Below are 27287 nucleotides of genomic sequence, written 5' to 3'. Positions count from 1 at the left end.
TTTTGTGCTCCTTACACCTGGTTATGCATCTTTGTTCATTAGCCTTGGATATAAGCAGTTTACAAATGCCATAAATACCGCCTTTGGGAAGCTCACCACGAACAGTTGTTGCTGAGTCTGGGTTCCAGGGATGTTGATTCAGTTCTATGGTGATGTTTGAGGTTGTAGTTTTGTGGTGTTCAGCAACTGTTCTTTTAAGTGTCTGTCTGTCTTTGTCAGTGAGCTTCACCTTGTGACTATTCCACTTTGCCAGTGCAGTCTGTTAATTTTTTCCATGCGCTGTCATAATTATCGGCGGTGTTCCCTTTGCCACATTAAATAATTTTGCACCTGGAATTTCGACGTCAACTATTTGGCCTCTGTGGAACTCTGTTAGTTGCCTGGTGTTGCTTTGGAAACGCACATCAAAGTGCTCATTGTCAGATCTCTTTTGTAGCCGACACATTCACATGTCATTTGGCATTCAACTTAATGACTCACACGTGTAGCTTCCTTCTGACTGATGTACTTCAAAGTTAAAGTCCTTTTTCTTGCAGTGTTTGTTATTCTGTCCAACCCCTGAACAGTCTAGTCCTGTATAGTATAGTGTGTGTGTGTGTGTGTGTGTGTGTGTGTACTTTAGTTTTAGTTTTGGTAGAGTTACAGGCCTTCAAATTTTTACAAAATTTTAACAACAAATCAAAGTGGATATTATTATTATTATTATTGTTGTTGTTGTTGTTGTTATACACCTATCACCAACTGGTAATGGACCCATTATCTGTTATAATGCTATTTTTAAATCCACACACATAAGAGATACAGGATATAATAGTTTTCCCCTATGAGCTAATGAACCAAGAACACATTTATTAATTTATTACACTATAAGTCATTTATAAAACATGCTGTTGCTGTCAATCTTCTGGACCAAAAAGGCATATGAGAGAAGAGATAGAAAGTAGATTTCTCAGAGCTTAGGCTAAAAGCAGTTGGAAGCATTACTCTTTTTCCCTTTCAAAAGAACTACTATGTTCTACTTTCAGTATCCAGAATAACCGGTCAAAAGCGGAGATACCATGGAAAATATTGATCCTGTTCTTTATCAAATTAATTATTAGATTTGTATAGAAGCATGAATGCCCTTAATTTTATTTATTATTTATTTAGTTTAGTTTATTTTAACAGTGTGATGGATTGTGCCTACATGGCATTTTCATTGCACTGCAGTGTACTGTATTAGTGCTGTGTTGCCATGGTAAAATAACTGTAATGTCCACTGTGATTGTAAACATTAACCATTAGGCTGATGATTAATACTAACACAGCTTTGTGTGTGAGGACAAGCCAGCTTCATCGGCTCCAACTCCGTGCCTGCATTATCATAATCTACCCAATTTTAACATTTTCTTAAATACATTATTTAGGTTCTGTGATTGCTCTTTAGATAATTCTTGACTTTAAGCAATTAACCTTGGCTCACAATTAATGGCTAGGGAAGGTGTTAATTCTTGGTTTTGAAAGTGTTAAATACAATGGGGATAGCGTCTACTTAAGTCACAAAAGGAGTCTAATTAAGACATTTGAAAGATCCATATCAAATCTTTTTAAAGCGTCTTAATACATGCATGATGGATTTAACACCCTTTGCTGTTTTTATACTTGCTTTGATTCCATTTTTATTTTATTTTTAAACCGAAAGACACTTTAATGGGATCCATCGGATATCAATGAACTACGTTGCATGGCATGTATCATAAAAAGGTAGTCACAAATTCATTTCGTTTGCCATGGTTTTCATAGCTGTTCTATGAGCTCATTTCAAAGAGAACAACAAAAGACCAACTTGCGTATTTTTGTGAGAGGAGTTGTATTTGTTAATTGAGTTGGGAATTATTGAAAAGATCTTTGGTGTCACAGAGGGAAAAAAAAATTCTGCTAAACGCACCTCAAGCGCAATCTTTTGTAGCTCATTAGCAAATTCTTTAATGAGCGGCTTGATAGATAGTTCATGTAACAGACAAGTGACAGATTGTTTGCCTTTAATTATATCCCCATTTCGAGTGCATTACAAAGCAATTAGAAATGTGACAGGATATTCTCTCTGCATTGCCAGTCATCCAGAAGGAGGAAGAGTGAGAGGCCAGGAATATTATGAATATTAAACAGAGAGCGCTGATATGCATTAAAAGCGTAGACTGGGAAGCAAATGTCTTTAACTTGGCAAATTAGCACAGTGTCATTGTTTCTCCATTTGCATACTTTCCAGGAAAAAAATTAAGAAATTTTTTTTTTAAACTGACACTGGCAAGTTCTCATAAATCGTTTCTGCGCGGTGTTTCACTTTTCGAGTGCCAGCAGTGTCGGGTAGATTTTATCAGAAGAAAGCGTCCCTGTTGTCCTGAAACACATGGGCCCGTATTTCTGCAGAAACGGATTATCTCCCAATTTAATGAACCTGCCCTGTACACACGAATCAAAACAGCTCCCTGCCAAACAAGGTTATTGTTAATACTTCTCATGAGGCCTGTTTTGCAAATTGGTGGATTGTTTTGGGAAATTGGTGAGACAAACTAGTTTTTTCTTGACAAAGGAGAGTTTTGTGCTTGGGCTATACACAACTGATAAAATAGTGTAATAGATACACTGCTTGAGTTTTCTCAAAGACAATCAGGAAAACTTGCGAGATGAAGCATTAGTATTAATTATTAACTGAGCACGCCGTGTTTCGCTTGGTAATGCCCTCTCGGCTCTTCCCTGATCTTGAGAGGATGCACCGGACCAATCCACTTTTTGCGCTGCTATTTTTGTGCCTCTGATTGGACAGGCTTGTGTGTTTATGCGTTTTTGTACCGTCATATCTTTGTTGCTTAGATGCCAATCTGGATGCATCCAGTCAAAATGAACAATATTACAAAATAGTGTTCCACCTGGCGCTCCTGTTTTCACCTGGTCAGGAGCGGTGCTGTATGGGGGTGGGGGGCCCTGACTGACAGGGGCCCTCAAAAAATAGTGCTGTAACTGTACAGGGATGGAGTGGCCTGTGGTGGTGGGGCCCAATGTGAGATCTTTCCATGAGCCCAAAAATCCCTGGCAGCACCTGTAATGGTTGGTGTTTTCATTTTGTTTGAAAATTAGTTTGACACAGGTTTTACAAACAGACACCTCTTAATTTGAAACTGAATTGAATGCTAGGATAGAAACAACCAGCATTTTCAGAATGCACCACACATTTTTCTGTGTTCAAAAAAATGCATAATCTTGCGTAAATGCAATCTCTGTAGCAGAATACATCATTGGTTTGCCGTTACTGTTGTCGAAGTAAACATCAACAGCAACGTTGTGACTTCCCTTTGCCATCCCATGGGTCTTTCTAAAATGAGGCCAATGTGACTCCAAATCTAATACCCTGCTTTGTGACAATGTATTCCCAAGTAGTCGAAGTACAAATAAAATTGAATTCAGTGATTACTCTAATGGTACATAATGATCACTTCTCTAGGCAATGCGTAGGTGCTGTATGCCTGCAATGCACTTTTTTCAGCGCTGTCTGAATTAGATTTGCTTGAACGGTTTCCTCTCTCTTTAAATTTAGATGTTTTAATCTGACTATTCATTTGAGTAATAAACGGTTTTTACATTTTCTTAACCATTAGCATTTTTGGTAATTATGCACATTTCTTGTCAATCATTTGTCGCAAAAAATGTAATCAATTTTACTCATTTTATTTATTGAACAAGAAAATTGCTATATTTCAAATATTCTAATATGTGTCAATCTAGGCTGTGCATTCCTTTACTGGTTGTCAAGAGCGCTGCGGCAGACCTACATATTTGTTTTGGATTCAAATAATTTTCTACGCTTTACCGATCTTGTCTGGCATATTGGAACCAATGAAATACTCTCAAAAAGTGCAAACCCCGCCTTCTTGTCATATTGGCAGGCTTAATTACACCAGGCAAGATCAATAGAGCACAGAGAAGTATTTGAATCCAAAACAAATACAAATTTGATCCAGGTCGGCACTGTGCACCGGTTCAAGGAGAGGGCCTGTGTAATGCCAGAGCCTTGGGGTTGTCCCACTTTTCTGAAAATAAAATCTGTTAGACCACTGATGAAATTTGTACGCCATATTTGTGAGTGTTTCTCCGAAGTTACCCGAGCTCCTGCTACATGCTATGGTAACCCTTTGTTCATGTCTGAAAAGTAGAAGAGCTCTCTGGCTCCCAAAAAGTGTTCATGACAAACGATCCATGACTGGCTTGTGCCCGTGTTTTAGGTCCAGAGGGCTACCTTTGTGCCTTATAGGGCTTTGTGTGAGTAGGCTTCTCAAAGAAGCATTTTAAAACTGTGCGTCCATTAAATATTATCCTGTTACATAATTAAAGAAACTGACATGGTCAAAGTCTTCTGAACGATGTGGTTTCTTTCTCACTAGAATAGGTTTTCTAAATGGTTTCACAATCGGTGCACTCGTGTTCTGGTGCATCAGCTGTTCACCACACTGCATTTGAAATAATGCTGACACAATGGAAAGCACAAATCTAAGATTTTTTTTTTTACGCGGTTTGGCGTATGTGAAAAGACAGCACGGTCGTTCGCGTGCTAACGCGCGCCAATCAAAATAACCTTCTGGCCAGCGAGCTCGACTCTGCATCCTGGCGCACGATTCCTCTGTGGTGCGGCGTACACCTCATCCACGCAGACAGTGTTATTACCGTTCGGCACCTACAGCAAATGATGAACATCTTACTCAGATGCCTCAAAACTCACTGGACTGCGCTTCACCTTGCAGCAAGACAATGACCCCACAAACACACTGCTGAAACAACCAATGAGTTTTTCGGGGCCAAAAAGTGGAATGTTCTTGATTGGCTATGTCAATCACCTGAGCTTAATCCAACTGAACATGCGTTTCACTTTCTGAAGACAAGACTGAAGGCAAAGGCCCCCAAAACAAACAGGAACTGAAAATGGGGCAGTAGCCTACAGAACCGGCAGGGCATCACCAGGGAAGACACACAGCGTCTGGTGATGTCTGTGGGTCACAGACTTCAGGCAGTCATCGAATGCAAAGGGTTTTCAACCAAGTGCTAATTATGATGCCTATATAAGATTATGTTAATTTCCTTTTGGTCCCCTAAAACAGAGGAGGGGGCAATTCCTACGTTGATCGCTGTAAATGCATGCATTTGCCAGTCTGCACACTAACCTCATATTCATTGTTTCATTTCAATCCAATGCGCTGGAGTACAGAGACGAAACAACTAAAATTCTGTCACTGGTCAAATACTTACGGACTGCACTGTATACCCTGTCCAATGCATGTTGAATATGTGAACCCTTAACCATTCTGGACTTTTCTATTATAACGTAATTCCAGTTAAGCATTCAGACTTAAATAAACTCCAATAGAGTCCATTTTAGCTAAATAGAGATCAAATGTGCTGCACCAGAGTACGATGTCTGCTGTCAGAGTTGATTAATCAAAGTTGATTTCCTTCTGAAATATTACATTTCCTGTTACAATATTAAAATGACTGACAAGCCAATGAAGTTTTCTCTGTGTGATTAATTGATCAGGGTAACTAACATTTCCTTACAGTTGCAGGAAAGCGGTAATGTCTAATTAACTCTTTGTTAATTACTAATTAGCTATGGAAATAAACAGACTAGTGCATTCTGTAATTAGTACAGGGTAGAAGCTAAAATAAGTAATTAAAACACAATGCAGGCAACAACAAAAAAAAGACAAGTTTTTTGAAGTGTCCCCATTTTCATGATTATTGACCCCAAAAACAAAACATATGTTTACAGATTTGAAAATAGCAGGATATTCGCGTTCTTTTCTCTTCACACAGTGGCATGTTGTCATTCACATATTAATCACGTTTCATCGCCTAATTTTAAAAGGAATGCAATTAAAGTGGCTATAATTTGAAAGTAGGAAACCTGAGGAAACATTTGAAAATGATTAGTTTTGCAACAAACTTTTCATGTGTCCCCGTTTCCTGTTAAGAAAAGCACCTGGATTTTATCGGGCTTTATTACTGCATATTGCTCAGATACGTTCCAAACTCGGCTAAGATGAACACTGAATTCACTATCACAGTAAAGCTGATTTTTTTTTCCTGCCAGTCCGCAATTGTCTGGCTTGCATTTACCAGTGCGGTGTCCGCAGTTATCCATTTGCGCGTTTCCATGTTTCCAAAATGCAGTGTCCAAAATGCAATGGATGTTGAGTGAAAAAAATGTGACGTCCATTTGAACGTCTGCTTTCGCCCAGGAAGCAACGGAAGGTGCTACGGTGGCAAACGCAGTCAGCTGTTCATCTTTTGCTCAGTTTTTGACCGTGTTGCCGCAACACAGTGGCAACGTTACGACGTTGACAAAACATCTCCGGGAACGTAGCGAGAACATTTTGTGTTAGCCGGGGCTAGCACTTCGCTACACAGAAGACTATCTGCTCGGGGCCAGCACCTGCATTTCTAAGTGTAGCGGTAAACGTGAGCATGAATGGATAGCGGAGGCCAGGAGCTAAGAGAAAGGGTGGGGGGGGGTGTGGGCTAGGAGGGGGGGGGGGGTTGGTTGGCGCAGGTTCCGCTTACAGATGTTTTTGCCCCCACCTTCTCCGGGCTGAAATTAAAGAGGGTGTAAAAAAGGTGTTATTTTTACAGCGCATCACACATCCTCCCCGTCTTAATTTGCGAAACCGTTGGAGCGGCGAGCGCGAGGTTGATGAAGGGGGGGGGGGTGGCGTGGGGGTGGGGGGGGGGATTTGGGGGGGGTGGTGTCTGGGAAGGTGTGCGGGGTTGAGCCGAGGAATTGTCAGGTGGTTCTCAATGTGACCCCCCCCCCCCCCCGCCCCCCCCCCCCCCCCCCCCCCCTCCCTCCCAGCAGAGCGAGGCACTGCGTCTCCCTCCAAACTTCCCCATCTCGGGGAACAGATGCGTGGGATGAGGGACTCCGCCGTTGCCAAGGCACTAATTAAACGAGATGGGAGCTGATCTTTTGTCTGGAACGGTAACTCGGGATTGAGTTTGTTTCTGAGCGAACGCGAAGCGCATCGACGGCGGCGCCGCCGACATTAATGAGTTTGGCTCGGCTTTCGGGAGCCGTCCGGCGCGGCCTCGCGTCCGGTTTCACTGGTTTCAGCTGCCGCTAGTTTACTGGGCCGCATCGTTAGGTAACTGTGACGTTCACAGTAGTACCGGTGTCGTTATTACCGATGCTAATACTGCTGAAGCAGCACAGGTGACTACTCAGAGCCAAAGTTCTTCCAAACTGAAAGGCTTAGGACCAATAAATAAAAAGGTGAAAAGATTCCTGTGTAAAAACAGCCAAAGGTCAGCAAATGTTTCAAAAACCAAAAAATATGTGGATCTTAAGAAGTATTTTAGTCTTAATTATTTCAATTACTTTTTTTGGGTAATGAGACTAAAAGATTGGCAATGAGGTGAGACAGTTTTCAAGATATTCCAGTGGGGTGAGACAATTTAAATTATCAAGCAAAGAGTAACATGAAACAAGCTAATATTTTCAAATTGAGAGAAAAGAAAAATAATATTTTAAGTCTCATTAAAAGACTAAAAACACTTGTTAAGATAAGACTTTTTTGCAGTACATCACAAAGGCACAACTTGGACAGATGATGTTCTTCCATACATCTTAGGGCCTGCTGCTCAAGACAGAATCAGTTGTTGAAGGGCCCTGATATTATATAATGAAGACATAATACGGCAGCCACTTAGCGGATGATCCTATGAGTGACCTGCAGTTTAATAGAAACACACAAGTGTAACCGCCTGATCGATTTGGGCTATAGTGTCAGACCTGGCTAACAACATCGCCAGACCAGTGAGCGTAAGTACAGCATCCATGAAGTACTGGTGCTTCAACCCTTCAAGGAGTGAGATCACAACTGTGTGATTAGAATGTTCTTAGCTGAACATTCTAATGATGATGTAACAATCACTGCTGGTAATTGAATGCAATCGAGTTATAGAACACAGGCATAGATGGTTGAAAAAAAACATTCCACAAAACCTACCCTTCAAAGGATTGTTAGCGATGCTAACCAAGAACCGAAATACAAATCCGGAAGGCATACAGATCGCATATATTCAGGGAACGCGAGAACACCACAGAGCGATGTCAGACATGTTGGGGAATTCTACAGGGGTGTTTTTTTCTTTCTTTCCCTGTTTGTGGAGATGTCGGCGGAGAGGAGGTCGTCCAGCGGCAGTACCCTGTGCAGCGTGTCGTCTGGCCGAAGCAGCCGGGCCCGATCTTCCCTCAGGTCCAGTCTGGAGGAGGCCCTGGTCCGCGAGTACAACGAGCGCTTCGGCGCCGCCGCCGGTTCCTCGCCCTCCGCCGCCCGCCTCCCCAGGTAATTGGCCCACTTGCTCCAACCAATCAGGGACATCCTCTGCAACATGTGACTGGCGGTGGCCTTTCTAAAGCTCCTATTAGAAATCTCTGTCAGGATTTAAGTGAGTGGCTGAAGTCAGGGTTTTCTGGCCTTGTTCTTGTGCATCCAGGGACACGACCGTGTAGCCTGCCGTTTGCTGATTGGCTTAAGTTGGTATGTGGTAACAACATTTCGTGTTTGATTGTTGTACACATTAGGAGGCTTCCCTTAAAAAGAGACCATTGATATTTTAGGAATTTTGAGTTGAAGAGCATGCACGTTAGATGCTGACAGAATTAAGCAATAAACCTTGCCCTTACTCAGTTGCTATATATTCATATGAAAAAGTACAAGCTTGGTTAATCCACTTGGAAAAAAAGTAGTTTGATCTGTAATTCCATATGCTGGCCAATTGGTTTGCCCTATTTATACCACCTTGTAATGCAAGCAAAGGTAGCGTAGATGTAACTAGATTCATAACAGACCATTCTCTTGACTCCAAACTCACACCTTCCATTCAGTGAGACTCCACCTCAAGTGGACATCTATCAGTCTCCCTTCTGAAGTTACCCAACGGGATGCGCCAACAGGGAAAAAAAGATTTCCCCATTTGAAATATTGTGGTTATGTGTGGTAGTTATGTGGAGTGTGTGCCCAAAATAGGCCCTTTTTCCAGCCGGACACATTTTTAAATATTTATTTGGGCGGCAGCAGTGGCATCCCAAAATAACTGCTGGTCCCATTTCTGCACAAGTAAAAGTGCTTTTCTTCCCCCCAGTGGCGGTACCAAAAAAATTTCAACGGGGAGGGCAAGATTTTCCGGTGCGGTTAATGGGGGAAAAAAAGCACTTCACTTCAGCTCAAAAATTAAAGTTAAGCGCATTATCTCTCATTATCTCACAACCAAATGGGAACATAACCTGAATGTTCCCCGAATGTTCTTCCAGACGTTCTCTGTGCGTCCGTACCGCTGGTTTCCACACGAGCGGCTGTGAATTATAAGGAGATGTTGCGTCTTTTTGTTCTGCGGTCAAAAACCGCGAAGAGAACCGCGAAGCGCCCCTTCCATTGGATCAGTGTAGCGTACACCGCGACTCCGTCCATTGGATCAGTGTAGCGTATACCGCGACTCCTCTCATTGGATCAGTGTACCGTACACCGCCGCTCCGTCCATCGGATCAGCGTAGCGTATACCGCGGCTCCTCTCATTGGATCAGTGTAGCGTATACCGAGACTCCGTCCATCGGATCAGTGTAGCGTACACCGCGACTCCGTCCATTGGATCAGTGTAGCGTACACCGCGACTCCGTCCATTGGATCAGTGTAGCGTATACCGCGACTCCGTCCATTGGATCAGCGTAGCGTACACCGCGGCTCCGTCAATTGGATCAGTGTAGCGTATACCGCGAAGCGCCCCTTCCATTGGATCAGTGTTGCGTATACCGCAACTCCGTCCATTGGATCAGTGTACCGTACACCGCGGCTCCGTCCATTGGATCAGTGTAGCGTATACCGAGACTCCGTCCATTGGATCAGTGTAGCGTATACCGAGACTCCGTCCATTGGATCAGTGTAGCGTATACCGAGACTCCGTCCATTGGATCAGTGTAGCGTATACCGAGACTCCGTCCATTGGATCAGTGTACCGTACACCGCGGCTCCGTCCATTGGATCAGTGTAGCGTATACCGCGACTCCGTCCATTGGATCAGCGTAGCGTACACCGCGACTCCGTCCATTGGATCAGTGTAGCGTACACCGCGGCTCCGTTCCTCTTTAGCCGAGGCGAAACAAAGCCAGGTCAATATCTGCCGGCGGCCCCAGGTTGTTTGTCCGTTAATTGGGTATGAAATCGGCGGGCGACGTTGTTCCCGGGCGCCGGCTGCAAACAGAGGGGGCCTGCGGGCGAGCCTCTGTCGCCCCTCATCAGCGCCTGTGTACTGTAGGTGAGGATCCGCTGAGCTCCCCTCAATGGGCCATTGAGGGGCCCCATTCTTCGAGATGAGTGCTAACCACTTGTAATTCAAGTAGAGCCCCCTCGCCCCCCCCCCCCCCCCTTGTTCGCTCCCCCGCAACCCCACACCCCACCCCAACCCCCTTCCTCGCCGAGTGGCCCCCGCTGCCATCTTGGGGAAGGGAGAGAAAAGGGGGGGGGGGGGGGGGGGCGTGGGGGGAGACCCAGAAGAAGAATCAGAAGAAAACAGTCTCCATGTCTTCACCCCTGGCAGCGGGGGGGGGAGGGGAGGGGGGGGGGGGGCTTGATGCGTTGGAAGGCTGCCAGGCCTCACTGCATGGTGTCTGGATGGGGGCCCTTTGAGTCATCCTCACTGTTAGATTTAACATGACGCTGCTCAACCACAAACACACATACACACACAAAGACGCACGCACACGTACATATACACGCACACACACACACACAGTACACACAGACCCACACACGCACATGCACACACACACATATATATATATACACAAACGCGCACACACATACACTCACACACACAAAGACGCACGGACACATACATATACACGCACACACACACACACACAGTACACACAGACCCACACACACACATGCACACACACACATATATATATACACAAACGCACACACACATACACTCACACGCACATATACATGCCCACACACACACATACACTCATTGCCACACACATACACTCACACACGCATATACACTTACACACACAAACACACACACCCACACAATACTGAAGCGGTGGCCATAAGCATAACTCTCAGGAATACATACACAGGCATAAATACTGTCTGCACCCATACCCTAAAACACACACATACATTGTACACACACACACACACACACACTCCCCAGTCAACCCTTCCCACCACTTGAGGATCACAGTGAAAGGAAACAGGAGAGGGACACAAGGGTTGGCATAGCACCCTTAAACAATGCTGAGGAGAGTGGCCACTGGGTTTGGGGGGGCAGGAGAGGGGCGCACCCGAAATCCGACGGCAGATTAAAAAGCCGAACCCGCGCCGTCGCTGTCGAACCCTCCGCCGCGGGCCGGGGGGCGTGGCCGGGCCGACAGCGGGCTGGCAGGGAGCCATCGCGGAGGTCACGCCCCTGCCAACCGCCATTATCCTCGGGGGGCCCCCTCGGGCCCCGTCCGCATACCTCCCCCTCAGGCGCAGGGGGTGCAGGAATTTTACACTCTTCAATGGGGACTCGCAGGCCTTGCGGGGACCCGCTGTCCAACAACGGGGACGGGTGACTGGAGCACTCTCACAGGGATGCCAGATTGGCATTTTATATGACAAATTTGACCCTCTTTGATTAATGTATTTGATTTGTATTTTATTCTTTGCTCGACACGTGTAGTGTTAAATCAAAATATGCATTTGAATATGAAAAGAAGCACTAATAATGAGTAGCATTATTTCATATCTTGTTTATTTTTACTGGGGTAGTTTATATGCTTTATGCAACAGGTTGGAACTAACAGCTATAATTGTTTAATATGTTGTTTAGAGTTGCTGTATGCACCCCCATTTTTATATGTTTTGCTGGTTCATGGTGATAATTTTATTTGTTTTGTGGCACTAGATTCAACTTTCATTTGAAAAAGAGTGAATCAGTTTGAGGATTTCTGTTACATTATTCTTAAACCGAACCTGTCAGTGTTCTTGTCTTCAACACTATGTCCCAGTCACTGCTTTTCATGAGAATAGTGACCTAATCCCGGAGAAAAAAAGAAAACATTTTTGGGAAGTTTGGCATCATGTTTTTTTTTTTTGCTTGGTTATCATTTTTTGAGGACACATTAATTACTATGAAGCCTTCCTGGAGATCTGGCAACTCCATTGTGTGAATGCTTGACCTTTTTAACATCACATGAATGACAGTTTACACAAAAAAATCCAGAGCTATGCCCCAGCATGACAGCCTAGCCTCCATACACTACACTGATTTATTTCTCCTTTGAGCTGTGTGTGATCCTATCAATAAATAAAATGTCCAGAAATGCTTCTATTTCATTTCAACCTGTTTTGGAAGTTTAGCAGGGCTGTTCCAAAATAATTTCTTGTCATAATATGCATTTTATAGGTGACAGATCTGGATCAGTCCCAAGTGTGAATACACATATTAAATATACTTGATTGTAACACATTCTCCTAAATTATTTTGCAAATGTCACCGAACCTGTTGTTTTGATAAATGTATCATCATGTTGTTAAGTAGTAAAGTAATTTTTCATGGAAAATCAAACCGTTTTTTCATTGTGGACGCCATAATTGTTTCCTTCACAGGAAATACGTCTCCCCCTATGCAAGCAAGGGCTCCAGGAACGGTGGGACCAAAAGGCGTTCGGCTCCCGTGACCCCTGACCCCAGCCCACCTTCCCCAGCGTCAACAAGGAACGGGTCGAGAAGGAGACCCCACAGCAGCCCCTCCCCTCAGCTCCGGTACGGCTCAACTCCCCTCTCTGTGACATCACCTGTCAATCAGCCTCTGTATTTTCATCTGTAAGACATGTGAACATCTACATCACCCCAGCCAAAAATGTTGTGGCAACCTTGTACAACATTACTGTGAGGCTGTCAAAAATATACAATTTTTTCTCTTGCCGTCAAGCAGATAAATAGTAGTAAATGGTGTGTGCTCAAAGCCGGACTGCACCAAAATCAAAACCGAAGGGGTGTGTGCTCAGACGGGTCCACCCGGTTCACCTTTCAGCACCAGAGCAGCACCACGCATGTAAATTTGACTGGCAGCTGTGCGGTAAATTACTGGGGCGGGAAACGGCTAGCGCACGTCGGTTTAGCTAGCACACCGCCTGACTGTCACGCGGCACGCTGCTCCCTCTGAGCGCGCTCAGATCGCGCACCGTGACTCGCTTTCTCCGAGGCTACGTCGCGGGGCGTCTGTCAGTCGCTCTGTGGCTCTGCTCTCCCGGGGCATGCTGGGGGTTTCACACGGGTGTCTCCGCTCTCCCCCGCTGCAGGAAGTCCCGCCCCCCTTCCCGGGCGACCCCCCCGGTGTACGAGCGCCAGCCGACGGTCATCAGAGTGACGGCCCACAGGAACGGCTGCGGACAAGCCTCCGCCAAAATCGCCGCCCCCAGCTTCACAGTGGTGACGTTGCGAACACTCTCACCGTCCGAGCTCTTTATTTCGCTTTCTGCACCGCAGTAAATTCTGAGTAAGCGCCACTTGCAGGAGTGTTTTAAATGGCTCCTGCCTTGTTAAGGTCTGTTGGTCACTTTCTGCTTCGCCCAATTAGATTAGCCAAAATAAGACTGATAAAGATTTGTATTGTAACAGTGCAGTCTTCTCTGTCTCTGTTGAATGATGTGCTTTCTTCTGATGTGCACATCAGTCATGACAAAATTTAAATGCAAGTTCTGAGGCAAAAAAAAAAGTATATTTTCAGTGTGTCATTCTGCGATGGATTTTTTTTCTCATACTCCCATGTGTCTAAAGTAATCTTTATAACACAATTAAAATGTAATCACGTATCATGCCATTATTTCTTTCAGGAAGACAGTAAAAAAAAAAAAGTGTGATGTGCTGTAGCAGCGAAGCCCTCGTATCCCTAAACCCAAACAGGAAGTGCGTTTATCTTTTTCCGCTTGCGAGACTCGCCTCTCCCTGTGCCCTCAGCTGCTGGAGGAGTGCACGTCCAAGCTCAAGATGGCCTCCGCCGCCCGCCGCCTCTTCCTGGAGGACGGCAGCGAGGCGTTCCGGGGCGAGGACATCCCGAAAGACGCCCACGTGTACGCCTCCGGCGGGGAGGCGTTCCTGGACCCGCGGGCGGAGATAAGGGGTAAGGGGGGAGGAACGGCGGGATGGGGGGGGGGGAGGCTGGAAAAACGAATGTTTACTCGTTTACGGCTGAGCCGGGAGATAATGCGCTTAACGAGAGGACCGTCTTCTGACAGCCCTGTTTAATGCCCTTTTATTAGCGCCGGCCGCTTAATTTAATTTGGGCCTAAGCGGACATTAGCGCGACCGCGGGAGGCTAAGCGCGCGGGGCCGTCGTAAATCCAGGCGGAGATTTATGGACCCCTTCCTTTTCAGTTCGGGTGACATTAAGCAGACGCGATCCATTACGTTTATTACATAAGCGTGACGGCTCGTAACCGCTCCCCCCCCCCCCCCCCCCCCCCCCCGCTATTCCATACAGGAGCCGAGGACACACACACTCAGCTCATCCATAATCAAACAAAAACAAAATGAAAAACGTATTAATTACTTTAAACATGTTAATTTTTTAAAATTATTATTACAAAATTTTATACATTTAAAAAATATATATACACATACGTACAATACTCATGAGTCATTTTATCTACGGCTATATGCTATACATCCTATGAATTACTCCATTACTAGAAAGCAAATTTGTTGAGACTGCCTTGTATTGTGAAATCGTTCCACTCCAGAGCTGTGGTTTAAACTACGCTATGTTGAGCTGTTATCCTTGCTTTCGAGAGTTCGGGAGAGAGGAGGAGGCGAGGACGGCGTTTGCGGCGGGGCGGCTGTTCCGCGAGACGGTCGGGTTTTATTTGGGGAGCATGCCGTCGGGCGCCGAGTCGCGGTACAGAACGCCTCAGCTGGGCCGCGCTGGCAGGGGTTCAGGGCGACGCGCACGGCTGTTCCTCGAGCGGGGCGGGGCGGGGCGGGACGGGGACGATTTTGGCACAAGCCGACGGGGTTGGGGGGGGGGGGGAGGCGCTTTGCGCCCCGGTACCCCTCGCCGGATCAGCGGGCACGGGGCCCCGGCGAAATCTGGTGCCGTACGATGGGTTCTGACTGACGATCAATCTTTCGCGCGGCTCGACAGTTGTCGCGGCGACGCGGAGTGGAGCAGGTGGCAGATGGGGCCTGTCTGCAGAGACTGGAGCGGCAGGGTGCGCTCGGGCGGGGCCCAGAACAGAATTAGACTGGAACAGGAGTACACAGGGAGGACAAGGGGGGGGGGGGGGAGTCTGCACACAGACTGGGGGCGTATTCAGTCAGTGTACACAGCAACCCACACATGCAACAACAGAGACACTAGAAGTGCACATTTTCACAGTATGTGGAAAAAAAATAACATTTTATTTTATCATTTTGGCATGAACTATGTAAGGACAGTAGGTTAGCGATGTGGCAAATTTATAACTGCGCAGGTACAGGAAATAAGCAGTTAAGTAGCATGTAAGTAAACAGCTGAAATGAACTCCAAGGAAAGTCCACACCTGAGTCCTGTTTATAATTCTGTACTTTGTCCAACCAAATGGTTTCCCTGGATTTGTTGTATATTTGCTGAAGTTGTTATGCAAGCCCTTTTCTTACATAAAACTATTCATAGGTGCTTTGCAACCGAAATCAGTTCACGCTGCAACGCTCATGTGAATTCAGGAGGGCTGAAGACAAGCACGTGTTCGCCTTTGAAGCATGTGATGTCACCACCACTTCTTTTCACTGTGATCGACAGGCCGAGGCTGTCGACACTGAGACTGTCCAGATTCCACACCAGACAGTGGGGCCCATCCATGCACCAGAACAGTGCCTTAACAGACACCGGACTGTGGGGCCCATCCATGCACTAGAACAGTGCCTTAACATATACCAGACTGTGGGGCCCATCCATGCACTAGAACAGTGCCTTAAAAGATACCAGACTGTGGGGCCCATCCATGCACTAGAACAGTGCCTTAACAGATACCAGACTGTGGGGCCCATCCATGCACTAGAACAGAGTCTTAACAGATACCAGACTGTGGGGCCCATCCATGCACTAGAACAGTGCCTTAACATATACCAGACTGTGGGGCCCATCCATGCACTAGAACAGAGTCTTAACATATACCAGACTGTGGGGTCCATCCATGCACTAGAACAGTGCCTTAACAGATACCAGACTGTGGGGCCCATCCATGCACTAGAACAGTGCCTTAACATATACCAGACTGTGGGGCCCATCCATGCACTAGAACAGTGCCTTAACATATACCAGACTGTGGGGCCCATCCATGCACTAGAACAGTGCCTTAACATATACCAGACTGTGGGGCCCATCCATGCACTAGAACAAAGTCTTAACAGATAGCAGACTGTGGGGTCCATCCATGCACTAGAACAGTGCCCTAACAGATACCAGACTGTGGGGCCCATCCATGCACTAGAACAGTGCCTTAACAGATACCAGACTGTGGGGCCCATCCATGCACTAGAACAGCGTCTTAACAGATACCAGACTGTGGGGCCCATCCATTACATTACATTACAGGCATTTAGCAGACGCTCTTATCCAGAGCGACTTACACAACTTTTTACATAGTATTTTACATTGTATCCATTTATACAGCTGGATATATACTGAAGCAATGCAGGTTAAGTACCTTGCTCAAGGGTACAACGGCAGTGTCCTTACCCGGGAATCGAACCTGCAACCTTTCGGTTACAAGCCCAGTTCCTTACCCACTGTGCTACACTCCATCCATGCACTAGAACAGTGCCTTAACAGATACCAGACTGTGGGGCCCATCCATGCACTAGAACAGCGTCTTAACAGATACCAGACTGTGGGGCCCATCCATGCACTAGAACAGTGCCTTAACAGATACCAGACTGTGGGGCTTGTCCATGCACTAGAACAGCATCTTAACAGATACCAGACTGTGAGGCCCATCCATGCACAGGATAAGCCACCCATCAGCCCCCCACATGCCTGGCAGAATAGCCATTTCATATGTCATCAGTGATATGAAGCAACACATACTTTTTTTTTTTTTACAAAGCAACAAATTCATCAGGCAAAACAAAGGAACGAAAACCCTCCCCCCCCTTTCGGAAAGTTTCCAGGGTACGCGTAACGGCACGGCGTGGGAAAACGGAGGCCGAGCGTCACGCGGCCGCGGAATAATCACGTTCGGAGAGAGAGAGCGCGTGGGACTCAGCTCCAGGCTCCTCGTAGCGAGTGTGGAAATGGAGGGGGGGGGGGGGGGGGGGGGGCGGGGGATCGGTGGGGGGGGCGAGGGTTCAGAGTCTGGCGTCGGGTGTGAGAAAAGCGCTACCTGTCAGAGAAAGTTTTCCACTGTTTGCCTATGGGCCTGATGTGTTTTGACAGGTCGTGATTGATACGGGGAGGCGTGAGTGGAGGGGAGCGGCCGTCATCTGTTTTGTGGGAGTACGTGTCAGTGGAAAGGGACGTATTTACACCGCTCTAATTGCCTGACTTATTTAGAGCGCCGAAGGTACCAGTCGGGGAGCCAGGTAGCGTGGTAACACTCCCCACATCACACACAGCCACGCTTAATTGCTCTGTCATTTTCTGTACTTCAGCAGGACCGGGGAGCGGTTAAATGAACCATATATCGCTCACCTTGTGCGGCAAATGATCAAAAGAATGCCCCCCCCCAACCCCAACCCCCCCACCCCACACCGTTTTTTTACAGCAGGCATGTACATTAAGAGGAGGCGAGACTTAATTGCAATATGGTTGCCGCAGACTCCTTTGTTTGGTTTTTTTTTCTTTCTCTTTTTGTGTAACTGTGTGGGTAATGGCCTGTTGCCTTAACGCAGAGTGACAAATACATACAGCAAGAGACCTGACATTTTTTTTTTCATAATGGTTTTCAGGTTTCTACATGATGTCAATCTTCACTAGTGAAATAATACACTCAACTTGAGTTAAGCATTCATTAAATGATGGCAAAATAATTTGTTATTGCCGGTATGCTCTGTAGCTAAGCCGTGGAGCTGATTTGCTCTCTTTTCAACAATGATTGTCAATCTATGGACATAACTCTTAGCTTATCTGTACATTATACCGAAAATAATGTATTGAGCCCTGTGTCGGCGTACTGTGTGAGTGTGTGTGTGTATACTGTCTGTGTGTGTGTTTGTGTATGTGCATGTGTGTTTACGCGTTTGTGTATATTTGTATGATAGTGAGCGACAGAAAGAAAGCGAGAGAGAAAGAGAGAGAGAGAGCTCTCTGAGGTCCAGGCCTGTATTGTTGCAGGATTAACCTGGGAAGGTGTGAGGGGTAATGTGGCAAAACCCTCAGAAGAAAGCAGACGGCATCCACTGCCGTCCAGGGGTGATTGGCACGGCAAATGGCCTGTTCACAATAGCAGTCGGCATTTCCGTGACAAGACGGTAAAGCGAGGCTATTAAACCCGCCATTTTCATAAATCGGCCTTCGATCGCACCTCGGAACTCGCCGGAGAACCGCCTGTTTGTTTCACCGCCCTTTCGGCGCGCGAGCCGGACCCACGTTAGACGAGCCTCCTCACGTGACGAAGAGGGGGCGTTTTCCCAAAACGTCGGCGGCAAATCGCGAGCGGAGCTGCTCCTCCGCGTTGCGAACCCGCGAGCTCGGAGGTAATGTCGGCGTGTCCCAGAGGAACGATCGAAATCCAATTAAAGGAGCGGGGGTTGCCAGAAATTCAACCGAACAATACAATGCTCGCATAAACGAACAATGGCCAAATTACCTTTGGGGCTTGGAAGTGCTGTAGCCGTCAGCGAAACAACATCAGCTTTGTTTTAGCATCAACGTGTTGCGCAACACCTGCAGGTCATTTAGGCTTAGGTGCAACAATCAAAAAGGCCATTTTGAAAGCCCGCATTGACAGATGCATTCATTTCACATTCAACATTAAAGCTACGCTACGTAAGATTTGGATGTGTATTAGACGCGCTTGGATATTAAGAGAAAGATTTGTAAAAAGTCACACAAATGGTGCTTCCCGGCAAGGTGCATGTTCTTGCAGCAGCGATTTTTGCCTCATTGTCCGGATCTTATCCTGGTGACCATGTTGTCCCTAGCAACAGGGGAGAAAGATTTTTCAGCCAGCAAGGTACAGTCCACCTCATTAATCGATTAAGCACTTTGCTCATGGGTACAACAGCTCTGGCTTGGTCAAGACGTCCGTATGTCACGCCGTGTGTCCGCCTATGTCAAAGATAAGCGGGGTCGTACTGGAAGCTTAGCTGTCTGCTCTCTCTCTCTCAGCTAAAGTGCAGGTGTTTAAGCAAGGCTAGCTCCCTTAGCATGCTGCCAACACAGTGAATTAAGTCAAATTCCAAACAAGTTGGATACAAGTTAGCCGACAGCAAACGTAATTGCAAAGACTGTATCAAAGGGCAGGGAAGTTTGAATTGTGGAAATACTTGCCAGTGACATGCTGCGTAACGTCCCAACTGTTACCAGCTGTCATCATTCTAGCAGCATCTCTGAGGGAACGCACTTTAATCAGCGGATATGCTCAAGCATAGCTTTCCCCGTCCCTTCATGTTGTGATTTGTGTGTCCCAAAGGTAACATATTCATTTGGCTTTTTTTTTTTTGTTGATTTTATTAAAAATAGTTTGGAAAGACAACTTCTGCGGTAATGAAAGACTCTGAAGGGAAGACTGTCGGCAACTGGAAGCGTTGCTGAGGGAATTAATGAGCGGTACCGTCATAAAGAGAGGTGAATGACAAAAGTCCACACTTGGCAGCAGGGATGTTGATCATTGGATGTTAGTCACTGGATGTCACAGTGGACATTAGTCATTGGATATTAGTTGTTGGATGTCAGTTGCTGTATGTTAGTTGTTGGATATTAGTCATTGGATATTAGTCGTTGTATGTCAGTTGCTGGATGTTAGTCATTGGAGATAGTAGTCATTGAATGCTAGTCATTGAATTTCTCTGTAAAGTTGTGGTTATAGGATAATGGGTGGGGGGGGGAGGGGTGGTTTACCAGTAAAGCACTGTAATGGTTCCAAAGCCACTACAACTGGTGCATGTAAACCGAAAATAAACCACTGTCCCATTTGAGGGCCTGTAAACGGGAGTTAAACGGAGGGTGCAAACTGGGAAAGAGAGTCTAAAGGGGCAGATTGTCCAGGAAGTGGGGGGGGGGGGAGGGGGGAGGAGGGGGTGGGGGGCAAGCCAGCCGGGAGAATGAGGAGGGGAATGGCGCGACGAAACGATCAGCTGATTAGTGGGCGAGGCGCGCTAAGGTGAATTTTAATTATGGCTAAATTGTGGTATTACTCCTCCATACCCTTAACATCTGTTCCCTTCAGGAGCCGTGATTTATGCCCGCTATCAGCGAGGCCAGCCTGCCTGCCGCAGCTTATGCTGCGCTTAGTGGGAGCTGACAGCGATATCTGGATGATATGCGCATCGACGTGGAGGACGGCCAATGTGTATAAAGGCTGGGAGGGAGGTGGGGGTGCGAGGGGTGGGGGTGCGCGGGTCTGGTGTGCGATTTAGAGGGGAGGAGAGGGGACGGGCGCTTCGCGTTTCCAAGCCAAATATTGACTTCACCTTTCCTTTCAGCCCATCTGTCATTGAGCAAGGAGGCGAGCTGGACCGTGAACGGCGTGGTGCTCCCCGCCAGCCCCGGGCGGGGCCGCACCCGGCCCGCCCTCTCCCACCGGCTGCGGGGGCTCAGCCGGGCCGCGCCCGCCCTCCGGGTCCTGGCGTTCCGGAACGGTGCCGGGAGCGAGGGCTGCGAAGTGGCCGCCGCCGGCCCGGTGGAACAGGTACGTCGGGAGCAGGGCCTGTGCCAAGCGTCCCCAGCAGGTGGCGCTGTGGGCAGCAGGCAAAGTTCACTTCCCTGCAAGCCTGCAGCTTTGTTCACACCCAGAAAACCAAAGCTAACGTGGCCGTTGTAATAATGAATTGAACACTTTCCTTAATTGAATGTTCTTGTCGTTTTGTGACCAGCGGTTGGTTGATATTTTCATTAACCTGTTCACAATGACCAAAACCAGATATATTTCACAGCATACTCCATTTCTCTCACATTTTAGCTGTTTCTGTAAAAAAAAAGAAAAAAAAAAAGATTTATTTCACACATGATCTGTCCTGTGGGTAAACTTACAAATAATGGGCCAGTACTAATGCAGGGCCCTGTTGTGAAGACCCCATCCCAGCCGTCTGGGAGAGCGAGGGAAGCGAGGTGAAGGCTTTGATCTGTAAAGTGTAACCGCTTGTGAGTGTTCGTCCGCTCTTCCGGCTAGTCGGCCATGTTAAATTTAGAAGGCGATAGGATTCCTGTCCTCTTCCTCCTCCGGTGGGTGGGAAGAGAGAGCTACCCTGGCCTGAGCTTCATCTCGGTTCATCAGGCGAGAGAGGGAAACCAACCGGAAGGAGACCACGTTCCCTGTGTGTGTGTGTGTTGTGCACGTATGCAAGTGTGTCTGTGTATGTGTGCATGTGCATGCTCAAAAATGCATGTGTATGCATGCACACGCTTGCGTGTGTGCTCATAAACGCGTGTGTGTGCATACACATGCATGCATGTGTGCATGTTCATGTGTGCATGCACGTGTGTTGCACCCACTAAAAATGCGAAAAGGTCAGAACTATTTTATAACAGCAATGAAAAATGTAATTGGAAAACACAGTTCACAAATAGTACTTCTCAAAGCGCTGTACATGAACAGTACATTAAAACCACCTAATTTTGTAATCAAATGCATCAAAAACACATACACGACCCATACAAAATACCATACAGGCCAGCTCACAGCTGTATTTGGCTAGCTTCTAATGAATTCTTATTAGTCATTTGGAGGCTTTTTCACAAGGGTGCGTTTTTATGCCAATAGTGTAACAGTGTGCAGACTGAAAAAAACAGGAAAATTAATGTTATGAAAACGGGAGCTGATCAGAGACCTGGATGTGTGTGACTTTTCTCACCCCTTCCCCAACCTTTGCCAGGCAATTTTCAGATACGCTTGCACTTGGGTCCTCAGAGGGGACCCCGCAAACTTCCTTTGTTAAGATCCTTCACGGCGTGCGCCAAAACTCAGCAGAGACTCTCCGGGGGGCCTCCCTGTGAAAAAACCCGCGTTCCCGCCGCCACCGCCGCCCTTTCTTCCGCGAGACTGCCCCGCTTTCCTTTTCTTTCCCGTTGGGCCGGCCACGTCAGACGAGATCAGCTGCCATCGCCCCCCCCCAGACCCCTCGATGCGTAGCGCGTTCTCTCGGACGCACAAATTCCAAGAAACGGCTTCCGACCCGTTAAGGCCGGCGTGACGCAAAAAGGCCTGGATTCGAGATATTTTTGACGGGCCCAAGTTTTCAAAGGACCCAGACCCCACCGCCAACGTCTCTCCGCCGGCTTCCTCAGCACCGGGGGAGGGGGGAGACTCGGCCTCTCGTGGCCACCACCCCTCCGCTTAATTTCTTTGGTCTCTCGCGTGCATGTCGACTGCGGCCGAACGTCAGCCCTCGCCTCTGAAGCTGCCTCATCGCATCCCTGTTGCCTGGAGACCAAATGCCTCCAGTTTTGACGTCCGACCCGTTTTTTTCTTTTTCTCTTTTCTTTTTTGAACCTCCAGTTCCTGGACCTGTGCACGCTGAAGTTACAGCTCACCTCGACGGCCCAGCTGCTGTACGACTGGGAGGGAAATCGAGTGCAGGACATCGGCCTCGGTACGTCTCGCAAATCGAACACTCCTGTAACTCTGTAAACTGTAACTCACAATGCACTTGTTTTCTTCACAAACAGTTCTCCAGAGTCAGCGATCACAAAAGAACTGTCTTGCTTGCTTTATTTGCAAATAAATGTTAAATACAAACGTTGATTGAATCCAGGCCTGTATGGTTCTGTCCCTGGGTATCAAATTTACATCAATTTACTGCACGCTGATTTTTTGTCAGGCTGCGTCTGACCAAAACCACCGATTGAGGGGGGTTTATGATGAGTGTATTGGAAAGATTAAGACAGGCACGTTTCAGTGAAACGAGACACATCAGGTGTCAAAGAGCATGATGGATTTATAAGAATAGCAGTTACAGACATTACATAACCTCAACCAGCAAACGTCAAGTTGCTTGGTCAGGATAAACCATCTTGCATTTATTATCCAGCTGAGATAAATAATGAAGATAGACCAGAGTACAGAAAAGAAAAATAAAATATATACATAACTGAACAGCTAGTTTAAATTGTTTGATGTATTCCTAAAATATGTGCTAACTAGATCAACACAGCCCGAAAGTCTATATTCATTTTTACATTTGCAAGTTTTGAAGGTATTTTCACTTGTCTCGTTCAATATTTCCCCGATTGATTAATAAAAAAATATTTCTGCCTGTTGCTTTAGCAAAGTCCTCACAAAGCCAGTTCCTCGGTAATATTGCGTGATGTTGGCCATTATGCGCATATTGTGTGATGGTGGCCATTATGGAAAGACCCTTCGGCAGCTCAGTATGCGTTCTGCTTCTCCGCGCAAGGGAAGACCCCGGCCACGAAGGGCAGCTTCCTTGCCGGCCTCTGTCACGTCCGTCACTTCCCTATTCACCGCCCACAGCGTGGGAAATTTGCGAGACGGCCGACTCTCGATTACACGAAGACCATAGAGAACTATTTTGAAGGGATGCGTGAATGACATTGACTCTGTTGGTCTTGTGCTCGCAAGTGTTACATCAAAGATATGGTTTGCTTGCTGGAGTTTAAGTTCTGTTCTAGTGTGTCTTTATGTTTTTCATTGGCTCAGACAGTTTTCAGGAAGTTAAAATACATGCAGTAAAACTGGAGAAACGTCAAAAAACTCTAGAAAGTAAACTATCCCTTGGAGTGCCAAGCCTGGGCTGATGCCGAACCAAGTTTACAGACCATTTATCTTTCATTATACAAACAAACGTGAGTATAAAGGGAGGGTCCGGTCTGCTTATTTTTAACTTCACATCTTCACATATTCATATGGACGGGATTGGCGCTCCAGATCAATTAGAACATGCTTTGCTCTTCCTAGCAGTCAAACACAAAGTAACAATAATACCCATCAACCCACGAGGCTGAGCTCCCTCCCTCACAAATGTACCAAGTATCCTAATTATTCTCACCCCCCCCCCCCCCCCCACACACACACCTATCAAAGGAGGCCTGCCTCTGTCTCATTGTTTCCCCTAAAAAACCACCCGCTACACAAACAGCGTGGGCTGTTTTGAGTGGTCTTTGCAAGGAGTAAAAAAAAAAAAAGATAGAGGAGCCACTGCGGAGAAAACCCAAGACGCCCCCCTGCGACCGGGTGGGGGGTACGGGGCGTGGGTGCGGGGGGGAGCCCATTGGGGTTCAGGAAGCGTGAGATGAGCGGCCCGGGGCTCTGAATGCCTCCGCGTGGGCTCCCATGCTGTTTCCCGAAGGCAGAGCCCCCACCCCCCAACATGGCCGCCCTCGCCTCTCTCTCTCCCTCTCCCTCACGCGCGCGCGGAGAACTCTTCACTCTCAATTTAACCCGAAAAATCTGATGAACCCATTTACTCCGCACCAGATTTTCATGGAACAAAGAGTAGATATAGTTACAAGTGATCAATCGCCGGGCGTGCAGCGAGGCGGCGGGGCATTAACAATCCCCCGCCGTTTCAGTCCACTTGCTCGAGCAGAAGATCCGCCGGCATATTTAATGCAGCAACTATTTCACTCCATTTAAGGGAGGCATGACTCAGGCAGCATTCTTTAAAGTGGAAGAAAGGGGGGGGGGGAGGGTGTTACTCAATGGCCTGCCTGCTCCCCACAGCCCCAGCCCCCCCCCCCCCCCATTTGGAGACGGAGCACACAATTAAAACGGCCCAGGTACGTCCTGCAATGCCATAACGACCCTCAGGTCCGTAACGCACATCCACGTAGTTTCCGCCTCCTCTGGCTTCGGATAACGCTACCATTAGTGTGCAACGTGCACACATCCACATGTTCACTCCTCTGTGTAGCCTTGCTGCAGGCCCCCTCCGGCACACGCTGTCAAATTAATGGGATCACTGGCGAGCCAAGCAGCTGTGAAAGATTGCTTTAAGTTTGTCAATCGTGCGCTTGTCATTCCGTTCAGCCCTGCGGAAGCCTAAATTCGGACAGGCATCGATATTTAAGAAAATGGCCGCTAAAGCAAGCAGCCGAGGGGGGGAAACGGACACTGGAGCGATGGCCACCGTGCCAGCAGAAAGGGCCCCCAACAGCTGCCGACTGCGTTCCGGGAGCTCTCCACGTCCGGTCGGCACAAGCGCTCGGGGTTTCGCCCTTTCGGTGTTTCTTATCGGCGAAACGGGAAGCGGACCTGCAGTTTCACTTTGGAATCTGCTGAACGTTCGGCAGGTACGACTTCCGGCCATGCAGTTGGGTTCACATCAGGTTCCCCAGTATTTCCCAACTTTTTCTTGTATACCTTTTTTGCACTACCAAAAATCAATTCTGGAGCGAGTGGTTTCATAGTCGTTATCACGATACCTGCTCATTTTCAATAACCAATGCTACTGGCAGACGTTTTTTTATTGTATTTTTGCCAGTGGAGGCTGATGTAGGGGCTGTGTAGGGGTACGCCTCGGGGGGGAAAGGCGCCCGCTGGCCACGCGACGCAGTTTGCGCAAAACTGGCTGTCATACGTCAGAGCTCGCCGTTGCCTTTCGGGGACAAAGTCAACAACCTAATCCCTTTTACACGTCTATTTATTTATATCTTCTTTCTCCCAGGGGTTCCACCCCCACGTACCCGCTAACATACCTCTGCCAAAGACCCCCGTGAGGTGTGAGACACCCCCTGTTTCCTCTGGGGTGAGAGACCCCCTGATTTCAAGGCTCCGGGTCTTTGCGCGGTTTTCATCTGAACAATGAGAAGGGGGTTTTTCAGCAAGGCTGGTTCCAATTCATCTGTGATAAATGAGAAGATAAGGCAATCAGTGCACACCATGACACTGTGTGCAGCTAGTTAGGCACACTTCGAGACTATTCAGGTGTGCTCGCGAGTCCTGCGGCTGGGGGGGGGGGGCCCTGCGTATATATATAGGCTCCTGATGGTGGCCACTAGTCATCCAGGAGTTTGCTCCTCATCCAAGCTTCCTCTTCGGCTGCAGGCCCCGCGCGCTGGCGAGACACGCCCGCGGACCCCGCGTCCCGGGCCACACGGACGCACAGTAATTTGGTCTCCTTTATTTTTTTTACGTACGCGCAGTTCCCCTGCTGGACGGCTGCCTGCAGGGCTCGGCCACGCCCCTGAGGGGGCCGGTGTGGGTGTCCCGGGGCGAGTGGTTCAGCCCGGCCGGGGCCAAGGTCTACATCCAAGGAGCCCTGCGCGCCCTGCGCGGGAAGCTGAGGCCCGCGGCGGAGTACCTGGCGCAGGTGAGTCGCAGGGGGCTGGCCCACCCCCCCCCTTCCACGCCCCGTGGGGAAGCGGGAGGTGGGCGAGAGGACGGAGGTGGGGGGTGAGGGGGGAGCCGACCGCATCTCTCCCGACACTCAGCGGCCGGGTGATTGATCATCACCCTCGTGGGCTGGCGAACGTGACGTGGCGGGCTCGGGTTCCGCAGCCCGGCGGGGTGCCACCGCGGCGCTCTGATCTCCGGGCCGGGGATAATGACGCTAATTGTGTCTGTCTCCCGGTAGTCTGGGTCATGGGTCTCGTCTCTTACCCTTTTTTCCCTCCTTGAAACTAAATTCTTCCTTGTCAGTTTTTTTTTCTTCCCTCAGAACGCTGCAAAAAAGGTGTCTTAAGTGTTTTATCCTTAGGAGACCTAAAATCTTTTTTCTTCTTTCTCTCAAGTAGAAAACATTAGCTTGTTTTAAGTTACTTTGTGCTCGACAAGTGCAACTGTCTTACCTCATTGGCAAACTGGAAATGAGTCAAACTCTCACCTCATTAGCTATCTTTTTGTCTTATTTAACAAAAAAAGTAACAGAAATGAGATTTTACGTCTAAACACAAGATTAAAATACTTGCTAAGATCGACTTTTTTATTTTTTTGCAGTAAAGGATGGTTGAGTTATCCTTACATTCGCTAAGTTCCAGACCGAAAGTGAATCAGATGTTTGAAATTGTAATCTGTGTTTGGATTGGCTGAGTAAGTAAGATGAAAAGGTCAAAGGGAGGACAGTTAACATTAGAATGTAGCGCTGTTTTCCCCCCATTGTTCTATATTGCACTGC

General features: G+C 47.5%; 1 protein-coding gene across 1 annotated transcript in view; it reads left to right on the top strand.

The window, feature by feature from the left end:
* LOC118215550 (doublecortin domain-containing protein 1-like) overlaps nt 1-27287 on the top strand; it is a 130539-nt gene that overhangs the window by 543 nt on the left and 102709 nt on the right. The window contains exons 2-8 of the mRNA XM_035396445.1: nt 8194-8369; nt 12684-12839; nt 13379-13508; nt 14037-14199; nt 20700-20905; nt 22712-22805; nt 26317-26483. Of these exons, the coding sequence (XP_035252336.1) occupies nt 8194-8369; nt 12684-12839; nt 13379-13508; nt 14037-14199; nt 20700-20905; nt 22712-22805; nt 26317-26483 (1092 nt within the window). The remainder of the gene's footprint in view (nt 1-8193; nt 8370-12683; nt 12840-13378; nt 13509-14036; nt 14200-20699; nt 20906-22711; nt 22806-26316; nt 26484-27287) is intronic.

Source organism: Anguilla anguilla, chromosome 16 (genome assembly GCF_013347855.1).
Source record: "Anguilla anguilla isolate fAngAng1 chromosome 16, fAngAng1.pri, whole genome shotgun sequence".
Classification (NCBI taxonomy): Eukaryota; Metazoa; Chordata; class Actinopteri; order Anguilliformes; family Anguillidae; genus Anguilla; species Anguilla anguilla.
The sequence above is the reverse complement of the archived record's forward strand: the minus strand, read 5'-3'. Positions and strand labels throughout refer to the sequence as shown.